This window comes from Tupaia chinensis, unplaced genomic scaffold (genome assembly GCF_000334495.1).
Source record: "Tupaia chinensis unplaced genomic scaffold, TupChi_1.0 Scaffold145741_1, whole genome shotgun sequence".
Lineage (NCBI taxonomy): Eukaryota > Metazoa > Chordata > Mammalia > Scandentia > Tupaiidae > Tupaia > Tupaia belangeri.
Genome location: NW_006205599.1, coordinates 1545691 through 1559519, shown reverse-complemented (window position 1 = coordinate 1559519; position 13829 = coordinate 1545691). Strand labels below are relative to the sequence as shown.

At 42.5% G+C, this 13829-nt stretch overlaps 1 protein-coding gene across 9 annotated transcripts in view; it reads right to left on the bottom strand.

Annotated features, from left to right (window-relative positions):
• The window catches only part of IMMT (inner membrane mitochondrial protein), a 48506-nt gene that overhangs the window by 22422 nt on the left and 12255 nt on the right, over positions 1–13829 (bottom strand). For 2 of the 9 annotated variants that reach the window (XM_006168374.3, XM_006168378.2), the window contains exons 4-9: positions 12053–12164; positions 10029–10151; positions 9493–9588; positions 5696–5832; positions 2869–2972; positions 1066–1201 (exon numbers count right to left, since the gene is read on the bottom strand). In XM_006168374.3, the coding sequence (XP_006168436.1) occupies positions 1066–1201; positions 2869–2972; positions 5696–5832; positions 9493–9588; positions 10029–10151; positions 12053–12164 (708 nt within the window). Of the gene's footprint in view, positions 1–1065; positions 1202–2868; positions 2973–5695; positions 5833–9492; positions 9589–10028; positions 10188–12052; positions 12165–13829 lie in introns of all 9 variants that reach the window. The other 7 variants (XM_027768255.1, XM_027768258.1, XM_006168377.3 and 4 more) reach the window with 5 other exon arrangements.

Here is a 13829-nt window from a genome sequence, read left to right as displayed (position 1 = left end):
GTCACCCAGGCAGCAGCGGGCATAGCCTCCACTGAGGCTGCAGGCCATGGCCCTGCAGAGCCACGTTTAGCACGGATGCTGAGGGTCCCGGTGCTGCTGAGGGTCCCATGCTGCTCCAGACTACCTGGGATGGAAGTCAGGGTGGAGGCTCAAGTTTTGTATTTGTTTTTTTGAGAGAGATTTTTGCTATAGGGTTTATGCGCTCACCGGGAGAGACAGAGAGAGACAAAGAGACAAAAAGTGAGAAATTACACCCTAGGAGGGCGGGCAGGCCACAATCCCTTCTCCTCCTGTTCTCTCAGGATTATGGGCATGCACACACATGCACAGTGTGAGTCTAAAGCTGCCGGATCTAGGACTCGAACTGCAATCAACTATGTGGGAGTCCAGCGACGAAACCATTACTCCATATACTGGTCCCTCAAGTTAAGTGTTTAAAACCAGTAACAACTGAGGCCAGCCTGATGGCATGGTGTTTGGAAACCTAGATCTGACAGTTTGAAAAAAAATACTCCAGGTGTATGTGTATACGTGACCAAAATCCAGGGAGGAAAAGGGACTGCAGCACAGCCATATTCCCTGGGGGGTGATTTCTTACTTTCCTTCCTTCTTTCACTGTCTCGCTCCACAAGCACATGTCCTATAGCAAACATTCAAAACAAAACAAAATAATAACAACTAATACTCTTTGCAGGAAAAAAAGAAGAAGAGATGGTAGGCATCTTATTATTTTCCTAAATTTTTATTTATTTATTTAGGTTTTTGCCATAGGGCGCATGCACTTCCTGGAGACAGAGGGAGGGAAAGTGAGATAGTATCCCTCAGGAAGGATGGCCACACCACAATCCCTTCTCACCATTCTCAGAATTTTAGGTAGCACACGTACGTACCCAGCATGATTCTCAAGCCATGGAGTCCAGGACTCGAATCATGGCCAGCCATGTGTGAGTCCAGCACTCCAACCACCAGGCCACCAGCTGGCCATTTTCCTGAATTCTTAAAATCCTTTGACTAAACGAATATACTAAAAAACAAAAAGCAATGTGTAAGAGCTGCGGAATCTACCTTCTTGACCACATTATCCAGATCGACTATCATGTTGTGAAGCTTCCCTTCTGCAGCAGTTATATGAGGTTTGGCCCCAGCAAGCTCTTTTTTCTTCGCATTTTCTATTACACTTTTCATCTTCTCTAACTCTTCTCTGGAAACCAATAAAACAAAATGAAAATTAGTGTAATTCCTTGCAACACTATTAGAGCTTTTTGGGCCAGCTGTAGCGGTGCAGTGGTGATGCAATGCTGTGATGCTGAGGCCACATGGGAAAGTCCTGGATTCACGTCCCAAGGTCTCTGTGTGCACACCAGACATGTGTGCATTGCATGCCTGTGGCATGCTGGCTGAGGCTGGAGGTCAGGTCACAGCATGAAGACTCTTGTTGGGGGTGCCTACTCTCTCTTTCTCAGGAAGAAACAAGTAAATAACTTAAATAAAAGAGTTCTGAAGTCAGTATAGTATATCATTATTAAAGTCTAGAAAAGAAATGTAGTTTGAAAAACGTCACTGAATGCTTTGTTTAGTCACTAAGCACAGAAGCTAGTCTCACTGACAGCTGAAATCACCTTGGTCAGAAGAGCTAAGTCTACTAGAGTGAACGAGAGATGTAGCACGGTGTGGAAAAGACCCAGTCTCCAGAGAAAGACAGACCCGGACTCAACTGCCAAGGTCGGCCTCGCCCTGGCTGCACACCTTTGTGTATGGATAAGTAATTTGTGCAAACTACCTTGTACAGGGCCTGCCACAAGGAGCCCACAATAAATGGCAGCTCTAACAGATTAGGCTGACTCCCTTGCCAGTGAGAGAGAATTTTACAAAGGCAAAGGAAAGGAGAAGACCAAGGACCTCACTAGACAGAAAACCGGGGCGTAGGGGAGCCCGCAAGATTCAAAATGTTTCGTAGGTCAGATGGGCTGCGGTCTACTCACCACATAACACAGAACAGACACACGGTCTAATAATATGAACATTTTTGAATCTCCTAAAAGTTATGGTGGCTTTATTAGAAAATTTCTTTCTCTATCAGAAATACTTTATTAGAAAGACAGCAAAATTTTGAATGACAAGTAACTATTTCATACTGTTGATAAAAACCTTTAGTCAAATACAGATTTCTATCATCAAAGGATGATCTTATACTTGGGTTTGCTTGCTTGATTCTACTTTTAGCTACCTTCTAGGACTCAATGTCAAGGAGGCCTAACACTAGACCTATTACACAGTTATTACTTCATGAGGTGAAGCAAACAGATTATAATGTACTTTCTAAATCCCAGTACAACTGCCAAAGTCGTTCCGGCAAAATCTTGAAATTATAACAGAATCTCAGTAAATGTGTAGAGATACACCACCTAAGGAATAATCTAATAACTTTTTTTTTTTGGGGTGGGGGACAAAGTATCACTATGTCACAGCCCTCCCACCTCAGTCTCCCAAGTACCAAGGACTGCAAGTGTAGAGCCCCACATCAGGCCTCTTGAGTTGCTCGGGAATCAAACCCAGGTCTCTCATGTGGCCCCAGCCTACAAAGCAGCAGTATCAACCAGGATGCCTATTGCAGCTGGGCCAAATCTTGTATTTAGATACCATCCTTTACATAAGTTTCTGTAAAATTTATTTTAGTTGAATTATATTTTATTTCCTCTCTTATAACCTTTGTGATCCTGATGCCAATTCATATCAAGCACAGGTGGAGAAAGTAGGAAAGGCTTTCTCTGCCTTCTCTTAATTTTCTAAAAACAGTATAAAGAAAACACAGCACAAAAAACAACCACCAGGAGGCCCTAATTACTTGTAAAGTCCATGAGTAATTACTTGGCTTTGAGAAGGGCATCAGCAGCTTCATCTACTGCCTTTCTGCGTTCCTTCAATGCACCCTCCACGGTGCGCCACTGAGCAGACTTCTTCTCACCTGTAACCTGAACAGAAAACTTCAATGACATAAATGCAAATAACTGCTATTACTGCCACAGAACAGACGATGAGACCCAACAGAAATGTGTGACGTTAAATTCAAAGGTAAAAATTTATATACAATATTTCTCTCGAATAGAAATTCTTTCCTGGCACTTGTCTTAACCTCCATGCCACCTGCTGGCCGTTTCTACTCCTTTTTCTAAATGCATGTAATTTAAACTGAATGTGTCACATATAAGTATGGAGCAAAACTACCCTATGGTTTATCTTTTTTTATTTTATTTTTTTTTTGAGAAGTTTTCGATATAGGGCATATGCACTCACCAGAAAGAAAGAGAGAGAAAGTGAGAAATCACCCCCCAGAGGGGATCCATTCTCCTCCATTCTCCTCTCGGGATTTTGGGCACGCACGCACACACGCCTGGCGTGAGTTTAAGCCACCGGGTCCGGGACTTGAAACACAGTCTACCACATGGGAGTCCAGAAACACAGCCATTACACCAACTACTGGTCCCCCTATGATTTATCTTGAAATACACTTTGTGTAGATGAACAGGAGCATACTAAGTTACTATAAGACTAAACTATGTTTACCTCGGAAAGACGGCTGAACTGGTTCAGTAATAATGTTTCCAAACAAAGCTACTACAAAGGCTTCTGGCATACCTAAAAAATGACTGCCACGTCAATCAGTTATCTCTGGACTTAGAAGGCCAGTTTACATCTTCCTTGTTTGAAACCAGTAGCTCTCTGTGGCTTTGCAGCCCTACGCTTGCTCCTTCAGTAGAGGGCTCAACAAAAGCAATGCCCTGGGACCAGCAGTTAGCGTCATGGCTGTGTCGCTGAACTCCCACGTAGTAAGTCAACAGCGGTTCAAGTCCCGGACCCGGGGGCTTAAACTCATGCCGGGCGCGTGTGCATGCGTGCGTGCCCAAGATCCTGAGAGGAGAATGGAGAAGGGATTGCAACATGGCCATTCCCCCTACGGGGTGATTTCTCACTTTCTGTCTCTCTGTCTCTATCCTTCTGGTGAGCGCACACACCCTATAGCAAAAACATCTCCAAAAAAAAGAAAAAAAGAAAAAAAAAAGCAATGCCCTCTAGTTCTGGTCATTCAACTCTTTCTGCCTCCACTCTCCATGTTCCCACTGACCTCTGATATAGTCTCCATTCTAAGGGCACATTAATTACCAATGAAGAGTTTAAAAACCAATCCTCTTCAGGCAAGATTAACTGTTTACTGTCACTAGACCATCTGACAGTCTAAAGAAGCTTCTCAGAAACAACTTTAAGTGCCTGGCAGGTGGTGTGGTAGTTAAGGCGCTGGACTCCCACATGGCTAACCATGGTTCAAATCCGAGGCATGATGGCTTGCTTTCTCACTTTCTTTTTCTGTACAGATAATATTGCCTTTATTTGGCTTTCAGTAATTCATAGAGTAATTGGTTGGTCGACCGGCTTGCTTGTGTCAGTTAAATACAACTGGTCACTCATGTAGCTCTTACCATGTGTCATGCACTATTCTAAGCACTTTACATACATCAGTTTCCATAAGGACCACAGCAGCGTCTTAAAATGTATGTTATATCCTTATTTTAGAAGTGAGCGGGACCAGCAGTTAGCATAATGGCTATGTCGCTGGACTCCCATGTAGTCGACTGCAGTTCGAGTCCCAGACCCGGTGGCTTAAACTCACGCTGGGCACGTGTGCATGCGTGCCCAAGATGCCAAGAGGAGAATGGAGGGGAAGGGACTGCAGCATGGCCATCCCCCCTGGGAATGATTTTTTGCTTTCTGTCTCTCTGGCAAGCGCATGCGCCCTATAGCAAAAACCTCTCAAAAAAGAAAAGACAATTATTCTAGGAACCAGAATCTGGCATAATGGCTACTGAACTCCCATGTAGTCAATTGCGGTTTGAGTCCTAGATCCAGCAGCTTAAGGCTCACGCTGGGCATATGTGTAAGTGTCCTCAAAATTCCAGGAGGAAAACAGAAGAGAAGGGATTGCGGCATGGTCATGCCCCCTGGGGGATGATTTCTTGCTTTCTGTCTCTCTCGTCTCTCTGTCTGGCAAATGCATGCGCCCTATGGCAAAAATCTCTCTCTAAAAGAAGACAATTATTCTTTTTTTTTTTAAGTTTTTTTAATGAATTATTTTAATTATTCATTCATTTATTTTAATTTGACCAGACACACACACACACACACATACACACACACAGAGAGAAAGAGAGAGAGAGAGAGAGAGAGAGAGAGAGAGAAAGCAAGCTGCCAGGTCCAGTACTTGAACCGTGATCAGTCATGTGGGAGTCCAGTATCTTCACCACGCTACCTGCTGGTCTTTTTTTTTTTTTTTAACTTTTTTTTAAAAAGACAATTATTCTAAGTCCCAGACCCAGCAGCTTTCATGCTGGGTATTCTAAGTCCCAGACCCAGCAGCTTTAAACTCATGCTGGGTGCATGTGCATGCATGCCCAAAGTCCCAATAGGAGATAGAAGAGACTATGGCACGGCCATCCCCCTGGGCAGAGGTGACTTCTCACTTTCTGTCTCTGTGTGTCTCTGGTTAGCGCCTGTACCCTATAGCCAAAGCCTCTCTTAAAAAAAAAAAGAAAGAAAGAAAATACAAATATTCTAGATTGTTCAGAACAGTGACAGAAAGCCCGTACCACTTAGGAGAAATGAGCCTACGAAACGCTAGGCGTCCAGCCGTTCTCTGGCTCACCTCCGAATTGTCCATGGCTGCCTTCAGGATGTTGGAGTGTGCATTGACAGCCTGGACGGCAGCATTCTGAGCTGCGATCACCTGCAGAGTGACGCTAGCGGTTTGGCTCAGAGCATCTTCTAAGCTTTTAGCTAGAGCTGGAAGGAAAAAGAGAAGAGTTAAAAAACAAACTCCTTCCCCAATAAATAACTTCGTTTTAATTTTCCCTCTTCTCCTATGATTACTTCATTGCATTTCCCAAAAAACTGTAAAAAAGAACAAGATACACCCAGGACTCAAATTTAGGGAATTAAAGTTTCACTTACATGTACAGTAAAAGAGTGGTAATATTGAACCTGGATGATGGGTCTATTAAGGTTTATTATATTATTTTTACTTCTACATATATCTGAACTTTGGAAAAACAAAAACAAGGCTCAGGACACTACAGTCCCTTTAACCTACTAGAAGCTGTAAGTTCAGCATATACACCAGATTTTTTATTTTAAATAGGGAAAAAGAAGTGCTCATTTTCATTCCCTCAGCAAGAAGTACTCACAGCGTAAAACCTGTACCGCCAAGATAAAAGATTACAGACAGACCAGGGGAAGACAAACAAGAAAACGTGCAAATAAGAAAAGTAAAGGTAGCTTGAAATGGACAGTATTTTCCCATAATAAGACTTAAGAAACTGCAATGTCCCAGGGACTAGCACCCATTAAGAGCACGTTTGCATGTGCTGCTTCAGGAATTCTAAAAAGAAACAGCAACATATTTTAAAAGTAAAGCAAGGTATGATATTTTAGATAACACACTGAAATTTAAAAACGGTCATTTGAAGAATAAAAGCCAATGAGAATACTAATTTAATAATAACTGATAGCAGATGACAAAAAGACATGAAATATACTCAGTAGGTGAAACAAAAACAGAAGGGGATTTTTAGCAAGAGAAGAGTCAGGCAGAGGTGAACAAATGGAACTGGATGACTCCTACATGGTGCCTCTACAACAAAGATAAGGAAGCTAAGAATGAGGGGGGAAAATCAGGAAATCAATGTGAGAGTGAAGCTATACTGACAAGCAGGAAATATAAACAGAGAAAGAGGCAAGGGAGGAAAAACTGTTCTTGGTTTCCATGATAAGAATGAGCTACTGGTGGCCAGCAGTGCAGACAGCAGTGAGCCGCTTCACAGAAGCCCACGGAATCAGGCTGCTGGGAGGCCACCTGCTGCCTCAATCCCTCTTGTCACTGTGCTCCAATCCTTCATAAAAATTAGACACACACGAGTTTTAAAATGTTTTTCTTTATTCATGATAAAGTGTGCATGTACGAGAGTGAAAGAGTGAACGAGAGAGGGAGAGGTCGCACCCTCCACAGGATCAGGTCACAGCGCTGTCCCCTTCATCTGGTCCTCCAGCCTGTCAGATCTTGGGCAAGCACGTGCATGTCTGACAGGTATGAACTTTTTTAAAAAAATTGCTACAGTATATATGCACTTGCTAGAGAGAGAGAGACACGGGTGGGAGTGGAGAGACAGTACCCCTCCCTGGGGAGGAGAGGAGGTGACAGCCATGTCGCAGTCTCTGCTCCTCCATTATCTCAGGATTTGGTGCATGTATGCACACATATCTGGCATGTTTTTCAAGCCTCTAGGTCTAGGACTCGACCACACAGTTGCCCATGTGGGATCTAACCACAGTAATCACCAGGCCACCAGGTGGTCCACATATGAACCAATTTTTTTAAAGGTGTTTGCCGCCACAGGATGCATGCACTCGCCAAAGAGAAAGGGAAGGAAAATATGAAATCAGCCCCTAAGGGAGTGGCCATGCCACAGTCCCTTCTCCCCCATTCTCCTCTTGAGATTTTGGGCATGAATGTGCACACACCCAGTGTGATTTTTAAGTCGCTAGGTCTGGAGCTCAAACCATACAGTGCCTTAACCATCATGCCACCTACTGGTCTTCACATGAACATTTTTAACGTAAATTTTCAGGACAAAACTAAAGGTAACTGACACAATCCTGAAAATATACACTTTGCCCAAAATGAAAATGGATCTGAACACAACCACACAAATAAAAGAACAGATATCTCCATCTAAAATGTGTAGCTTAATTCCAGGTGCCCATATGATAAAAGGGGAAAATGGAGAAAATATATAAACTTTAAAAAGAAGTAATCTTGGGACCAGCAGATGGCGTAATAGTTACATTGTTGGACTCCCATGTAGTTGACTGTGGTTCGAGGCCTGGACCCGGCAGCTTCAAACTCACGCTGAGCGCGTGTGTGCCCAAGATCCTGGAGGAGACAGGACTGCGACGTGGCCATAACCCATGATGGGGTGGGGAGGGGAGTGATGTCTCACTTGCCCTATAGCAAAAATCTCCCTTAAAAAAAAAAAAAGTAGTAGTAATCTCAATTAAAGCAGTAGAGAATTCAGGAAAAATTAAGAAGTGGGAAAAAAGTATTGAAATATTTCACGTATTTGGAAGTAATTAACATTTTCAACATGACCAAGATTTCAGAAGAATGCAAATACAAAAAATCTAAATCTAACTAATGTCAAACTAATGTCTATAACTATTCTCATTCTATTCATTCTAATCTTTTACCCAGTTTTAACAAACTTGGTTCCTCAGAGCAGCACAGTACCAACACATTAACAGGAGCCACTCAGGGCAGAAAGACAAACACCATGACCTCTAAGCGGCTGCCAGGAGAGTTTGAGACACTCTCTGTCCGGTGAGGAGCTACACATTCCCCAGCTTCCACACATCCACACGCTGTAGCAGCCATAAACTGGGTTCTGTGTGCCTTGTTTAAGACAGGAAAATACATTTTGGGTATCTATTACCTTTTTTGAAACCATCAAAAACTTAGCATAATACACCTGTTAGCTGGAAACCAACAACATGGAGAACTCTCCAAGTCTCAGGTCAGCTGATAGCATGGTGGTTAAAGTGGCTTGATCCCACATGGCTGACTGCATGGTTCGAGCCCTGGGCCCAGAGGCTTATAAAACAGACCAGGCATGTATGCATGAGTACCCAAAATCCTGAGAGGGAGAAATGGAAGGGAAGGTAAAGTGGCATGACCACACCTACAGGGGCTGCTTTCTTACTTTCCCTCTCTCCCTGTCTCCGGCAAATTTAAAAAAGAAATAAATAAATAAAAGAAAGAAAGAAAATAACCTCCATGCCTCAATGTGAGATAACAGCACCAGAGGAAGAGTCCAGAGGATGGTTAATAAGCCAGAGCATGAACCATTCTGACTCACACAAATAAATTTATGAGCTTAACAATGAAAAGATTCTTAGCAAACTGCTAAAACATAAATACAATCATATAGGGATACCTCATGAGAAATGCATCACCAGGTGGCTTCATCACTGTGCAAACATCATAGAGCATGCTTGCACAAACCTAGGTGGGTATATGCCTAGGCTACACGGTATCATCTATGGGACCACTGTCAGTCACTGAAACACTGTCATGTGGTGCATTACTGTAATCAGTCTCTGCCCCCCAGAATATGGAGAACCTGCAGCAGCAGCAGCCATAGTAACATAAACAAAGCACATATATTATTCAAAATGCTCACCAGTTATACACTAAGAATAGCCCTTGTCAGGTGAGTACAGAAGTTTAGAGAGAAAGAACACAAACGATGAAATGAAGATGGTGGGGGAAAAAAAAAAAAAAAAACAAGAAAAGAAACTACAATTAGCTGAGAGATGACACACTTGTGCTGATGGTTTAAGAAGAGAGCAACTGAGAGGTTGAGAGGTGGCTAGAAGCATTGATTTACATACACTCAATCTCAACTTGCTCTTGTTTTTCCTGTTGTGCAAGGCGAGCTGCAACTTCTTCGGGCGGTCGCTCCCTTACAGAAGATGAGGATGCTTCCTCTTGCAGCAAAGTAAATAAGAGGAAATCAAAGTTCAGCACAGAATTTCAACAGCTAACAGGGATATAAAACACCACCATTCAGACTTGCCAGTTCTATCAGGGCAGAGTACTTCCGTGGTGAGGATTCTAAAACCACATCATCACTTTTAATGATTCCAAAATAAGGAATTAAGGGATCATCTCTGGGTGTCCTTGTTTTTGAGGATTTACTCACACTTCTAAATTTTAAAAATTTCCTAAGCAAGCCTGAAGACTTAAAACAAGTATAAATAATAACTCATTGGAAAAGTCACGACGTGTTTTTCTATGTGAAAATGCACCATGACTTTTCCGACAGCTCAATATACACTTACAATATCTACGTGTTGCCTAGGCATTACATAGTTGTGATGAGTATATTATTCATAGAATGAAAAAAATCTATAAATAATTAAACTACCTGAAGTTGCAGGTGTGGGTTTTCCTTCGATTTCAGGGTGACCAGTTTTTACAGATTCTTCATGCTGAACAGCGGGGTCTGGGACCTGCGAACGCGCGGGGGCTGGGACCGACAGTGTATCACCTGCTGCAGAAATAATTTGAGCTGCCTCTGTAGGTGCTACAAATACATGTTACTCATGGTATTCATACTCTTCTAGGTTAACAGAAACACAGGGGACTCTACTACTAGCGCTGCCCACTTACTGTCTGACTCCTGAAAGATAAATCCACGTGCTGCCACGTGTCTGAGTAACAACAAGGGCACTGTCAACTGCATGTACAGACTGACATACAATGGACATGGCCGGAGGGACACAGAGAAATGAGGACTGCCAGTACTCAAAGGCATTTTATCCATCACTACTCCCAGGCAAGGCTTCTGGCAAAAGCACCAACTCTTAACATACAAGAAGTGAACATCAGATTTATATAACATGGAGAAAGAATAACAAAGGAAAAAAGAGCCTGTAATGAAGAAGACAGAAAAAAACAATGCAACTAGACAAAGAATATTTTGAATTGTTAAAAGTGAAAGAGAGAAGAGGTGTAAGCAGAACAAGATGATAGCTTTAAACACAGAAAGATGTTCACAGTAGAAACAGTGAAGAATAGAACTCACATTTAGAAAGTTAATAATAGCTATATTTTCAAAGAAAAGTTTTTAAAAAATCAAGGGCTTGCAAATTACACACACAAGTGTTTATGGAAGAGAAAAAGGAACAATTTTAGAGATGAAATGGGGGGGGATAAAGGAAAATTTAAGTAGACTGAAAGACCCATTTAAGAATAAAGCTGGATTACCACAAAACCCATTAACCGTCTCCCTGCTACCATTCCTGTTCCTAGTCCTTATCCATTCATAGCAACCCAAGAGATCCCATTAAAGTAATAGTCACAGGTCAATCCCCCACCCCCACCCCTTGGCAAGCAGCCCGACAACTTCCAATCCTACTCCGAATATAGAACAAGCTCTAATAAGGCTTCCCAGGCTGCCACCGCAGGCATTCTGCTCCCTCTCCTCCTACACTGGCTCCTGTTCCCCCGTCACTCGCTCCACTCCAGAAGCAACTGCTCCTTGTAGGAATATGCTGAGCCCCTGCACCAGCTAATCCCTGTCTGCAGACTCCACCAGCATTTCATCTGACTTACCCCCTCGCCTCTTTCTAGTCATTACTCAGATGATTGCTTCTTTCTAGGTGAGGCTTTTCTACTCTATTTAAAACTGTGGTATTCCCTCCCATTCTGTCTGACACCTATACATTCTACTTGTTTACTTTTATATCATTCGCCCTTCCCTCATTCTGCCAAGGAGTATCAGCAGAGTTTCTGTGGCTGTGTTTTGCTGGCTGTTTTTGTTCTACTATTTAGTTCACTGCTCTACCTTCAGCGCCTAGAAGAATACAGGCACTTAATAGACACTCAGTACCTATTTGCTGAGTCAAAGTCAGCCGACTTAATGGAGGACAGAAGTAACTAAAGAAGGACATAAAGGCATTCATATGTGTAGTAAAAAGGTTAGAATAAGGCAAGTGCCGTAAATTAGGGTAGGATTACTGATAAATCTTGAAGGCAAAAAAGCATCTGTAGAAAGGAGAGCAAGACACTTCCATCATTAAGAAATAAAAGAAAAACAATCAGAGAAGAGATAGGAGAAAAAGAGGTTAAAAAAAAGAGAGAATATACTGAAATCCAAATAGGAAAAAGCTAGGCATCAGTGGGTGGGGTGGGGGGAGTAGAAAGGGTAAGTCTTGTATGTAGGACAATCCTTGCCACTACCCCTCACTCACAATCAAGCCCAATTCTGTGTCCCGCTCATTCCCTGAAAGAGCCAACATCACAGGTGAGAAGCCTTCTTCCCTCGGGTAGGCACTGCGGATCAAAGAATCTCTCCTGGGAGGGGCCCTCCTCTTGATTATGGGTACAAACACACTGAAACAATTCGTTCACCTATAAGCCTAAAAGAATGGCTCTAAATAGAAGTACCTGTTGTAGAAGCTGGAGTGTCTCCCTTTTGTTTTTGGAGTTGTGAGGCAGGCTGTTTAGATTCTTTCATTACCTCTGATAAATCAGAGATTTTTAGTGGACCAGACTGAATCTTGGAAATAAAAACATTTAATGTTACAGATATAATATTGTTTTATAAAAAAGTATACAGTAATTCATGGTATTTCAAAAGTCAAGCATTTCAAGTCTCTAACATAAAGTTATCAACATGTTACAATATATGTACTTTATTAACCACCTTAGGAACTAAGCCATCATGACAAAAGTACAGTCCAAAAACTTCATTCCAAGTGACTGGCTCACATTCTAGTGATAACACATGCTTCGCTTGGTGCAACCAACAGAACACATGATGTGTGGCGGTCCCACTGGGCACTGTGACTTCCATATACAACACTGCAAAGGCTATTAACACGGCCTCTCAAGGAAATTATGGTATTTTCTGGATGCATTCAATCAGAAACAAACGGTCACTACAGGCTCTGAGCAAAACTGCTAACTAGTGCACCAGAGGGTGGTGTGGAGGTTAAGGCAGTTGGATCCCACACAGTCAACTGCACACTTCAAGTCCTGGACTTGATAATCACACTAGGCAAGTATGAGTGTGTGCGCAAGATCCCAGGAGGAGAATGGAGAAGGGACCGAGGCATGGCCATCCCCCCTGGGGTGACGTCTCACTTTCCTTCTCTCTGTTTCTCTCTAGCAGTGCATGTGCCCTGTAGCAAAAAAAAAAAAAAAAAAGAAAGAAATGAAAGCATATAGAATATATTCTAAAAGATACACTCAATTAGTAAATAATATCCACGTTCTTTGTTCCCAATTGCAGTCCATCTTAAGTTTAAGACACTGTTCATTGAGAGGACTGCCAGAAAAAAATGAATAATAAATTTTTTTCTTTTGGAGCGAGAGATTTTTGCTATAGGGCGCATGCGGATGCCAAAAAGAGAGAGGGGGGGGGAGGGAGAGAGAGAGAGGGAGAGAGAAATCACCCCTGGGGGGATGGCCACTCCACAATCCCTCCTCCTCCATTCTCCTCTCGGGATCTTGGGCACGCATACACATGCACCCGGTGTTGAGTTTAAGCCACAAGGTCCAGGACTCAAACCACAGCTGACTACGTGGGAGTCTAGCAACATAGCCATTACACCAACTGCTGGTCCCAATATTATGTCCTACCTATGTTGTCTCTCTTTTTGCTAAAACTTAGCAGAGGGACTAAGGTATCCCAAGATAACTTAACAGAAATATAATAACAGAACAGAAATGGTTCTGGAAGTTGTCACTACCAAAAACTAGAAATATATCCACTGTCCTTTTAATGAAATGTTATGTTTAAATTATGAAACATGTTGGGGGTCAGCAAGTGGCACAGTGGTTAAGATGCTGGACTCCCACATGGCCAACCATGGTTTGAGTCTGGACCTGGTGGCGTGCTTTCACACTTTTTCTCTCTCTGTCTCTGGTCAAATTTAAAAATAGTAATAATAAATAAAATTAAATGAATAATTTTTTTAAAAATTATGGGGGCCAGTAGGTGGTATGATGGCTAAAGACCATCACTGGACTCCCACATGGTTGATCACGGTTCAAGTCCCAGACCTGGTGGCTTGCTTTCTCACTTTCCCTCTTTCTCTCTGATCAAATTAGAAAATAATAATAATAAAGTTAAAATAAAAATAACTCTTAAAAAAATTATGCAACGGGACCAACAGTTAGCATAATGGCTATGTCGCTGGACTCCCACATAGGCGACCGC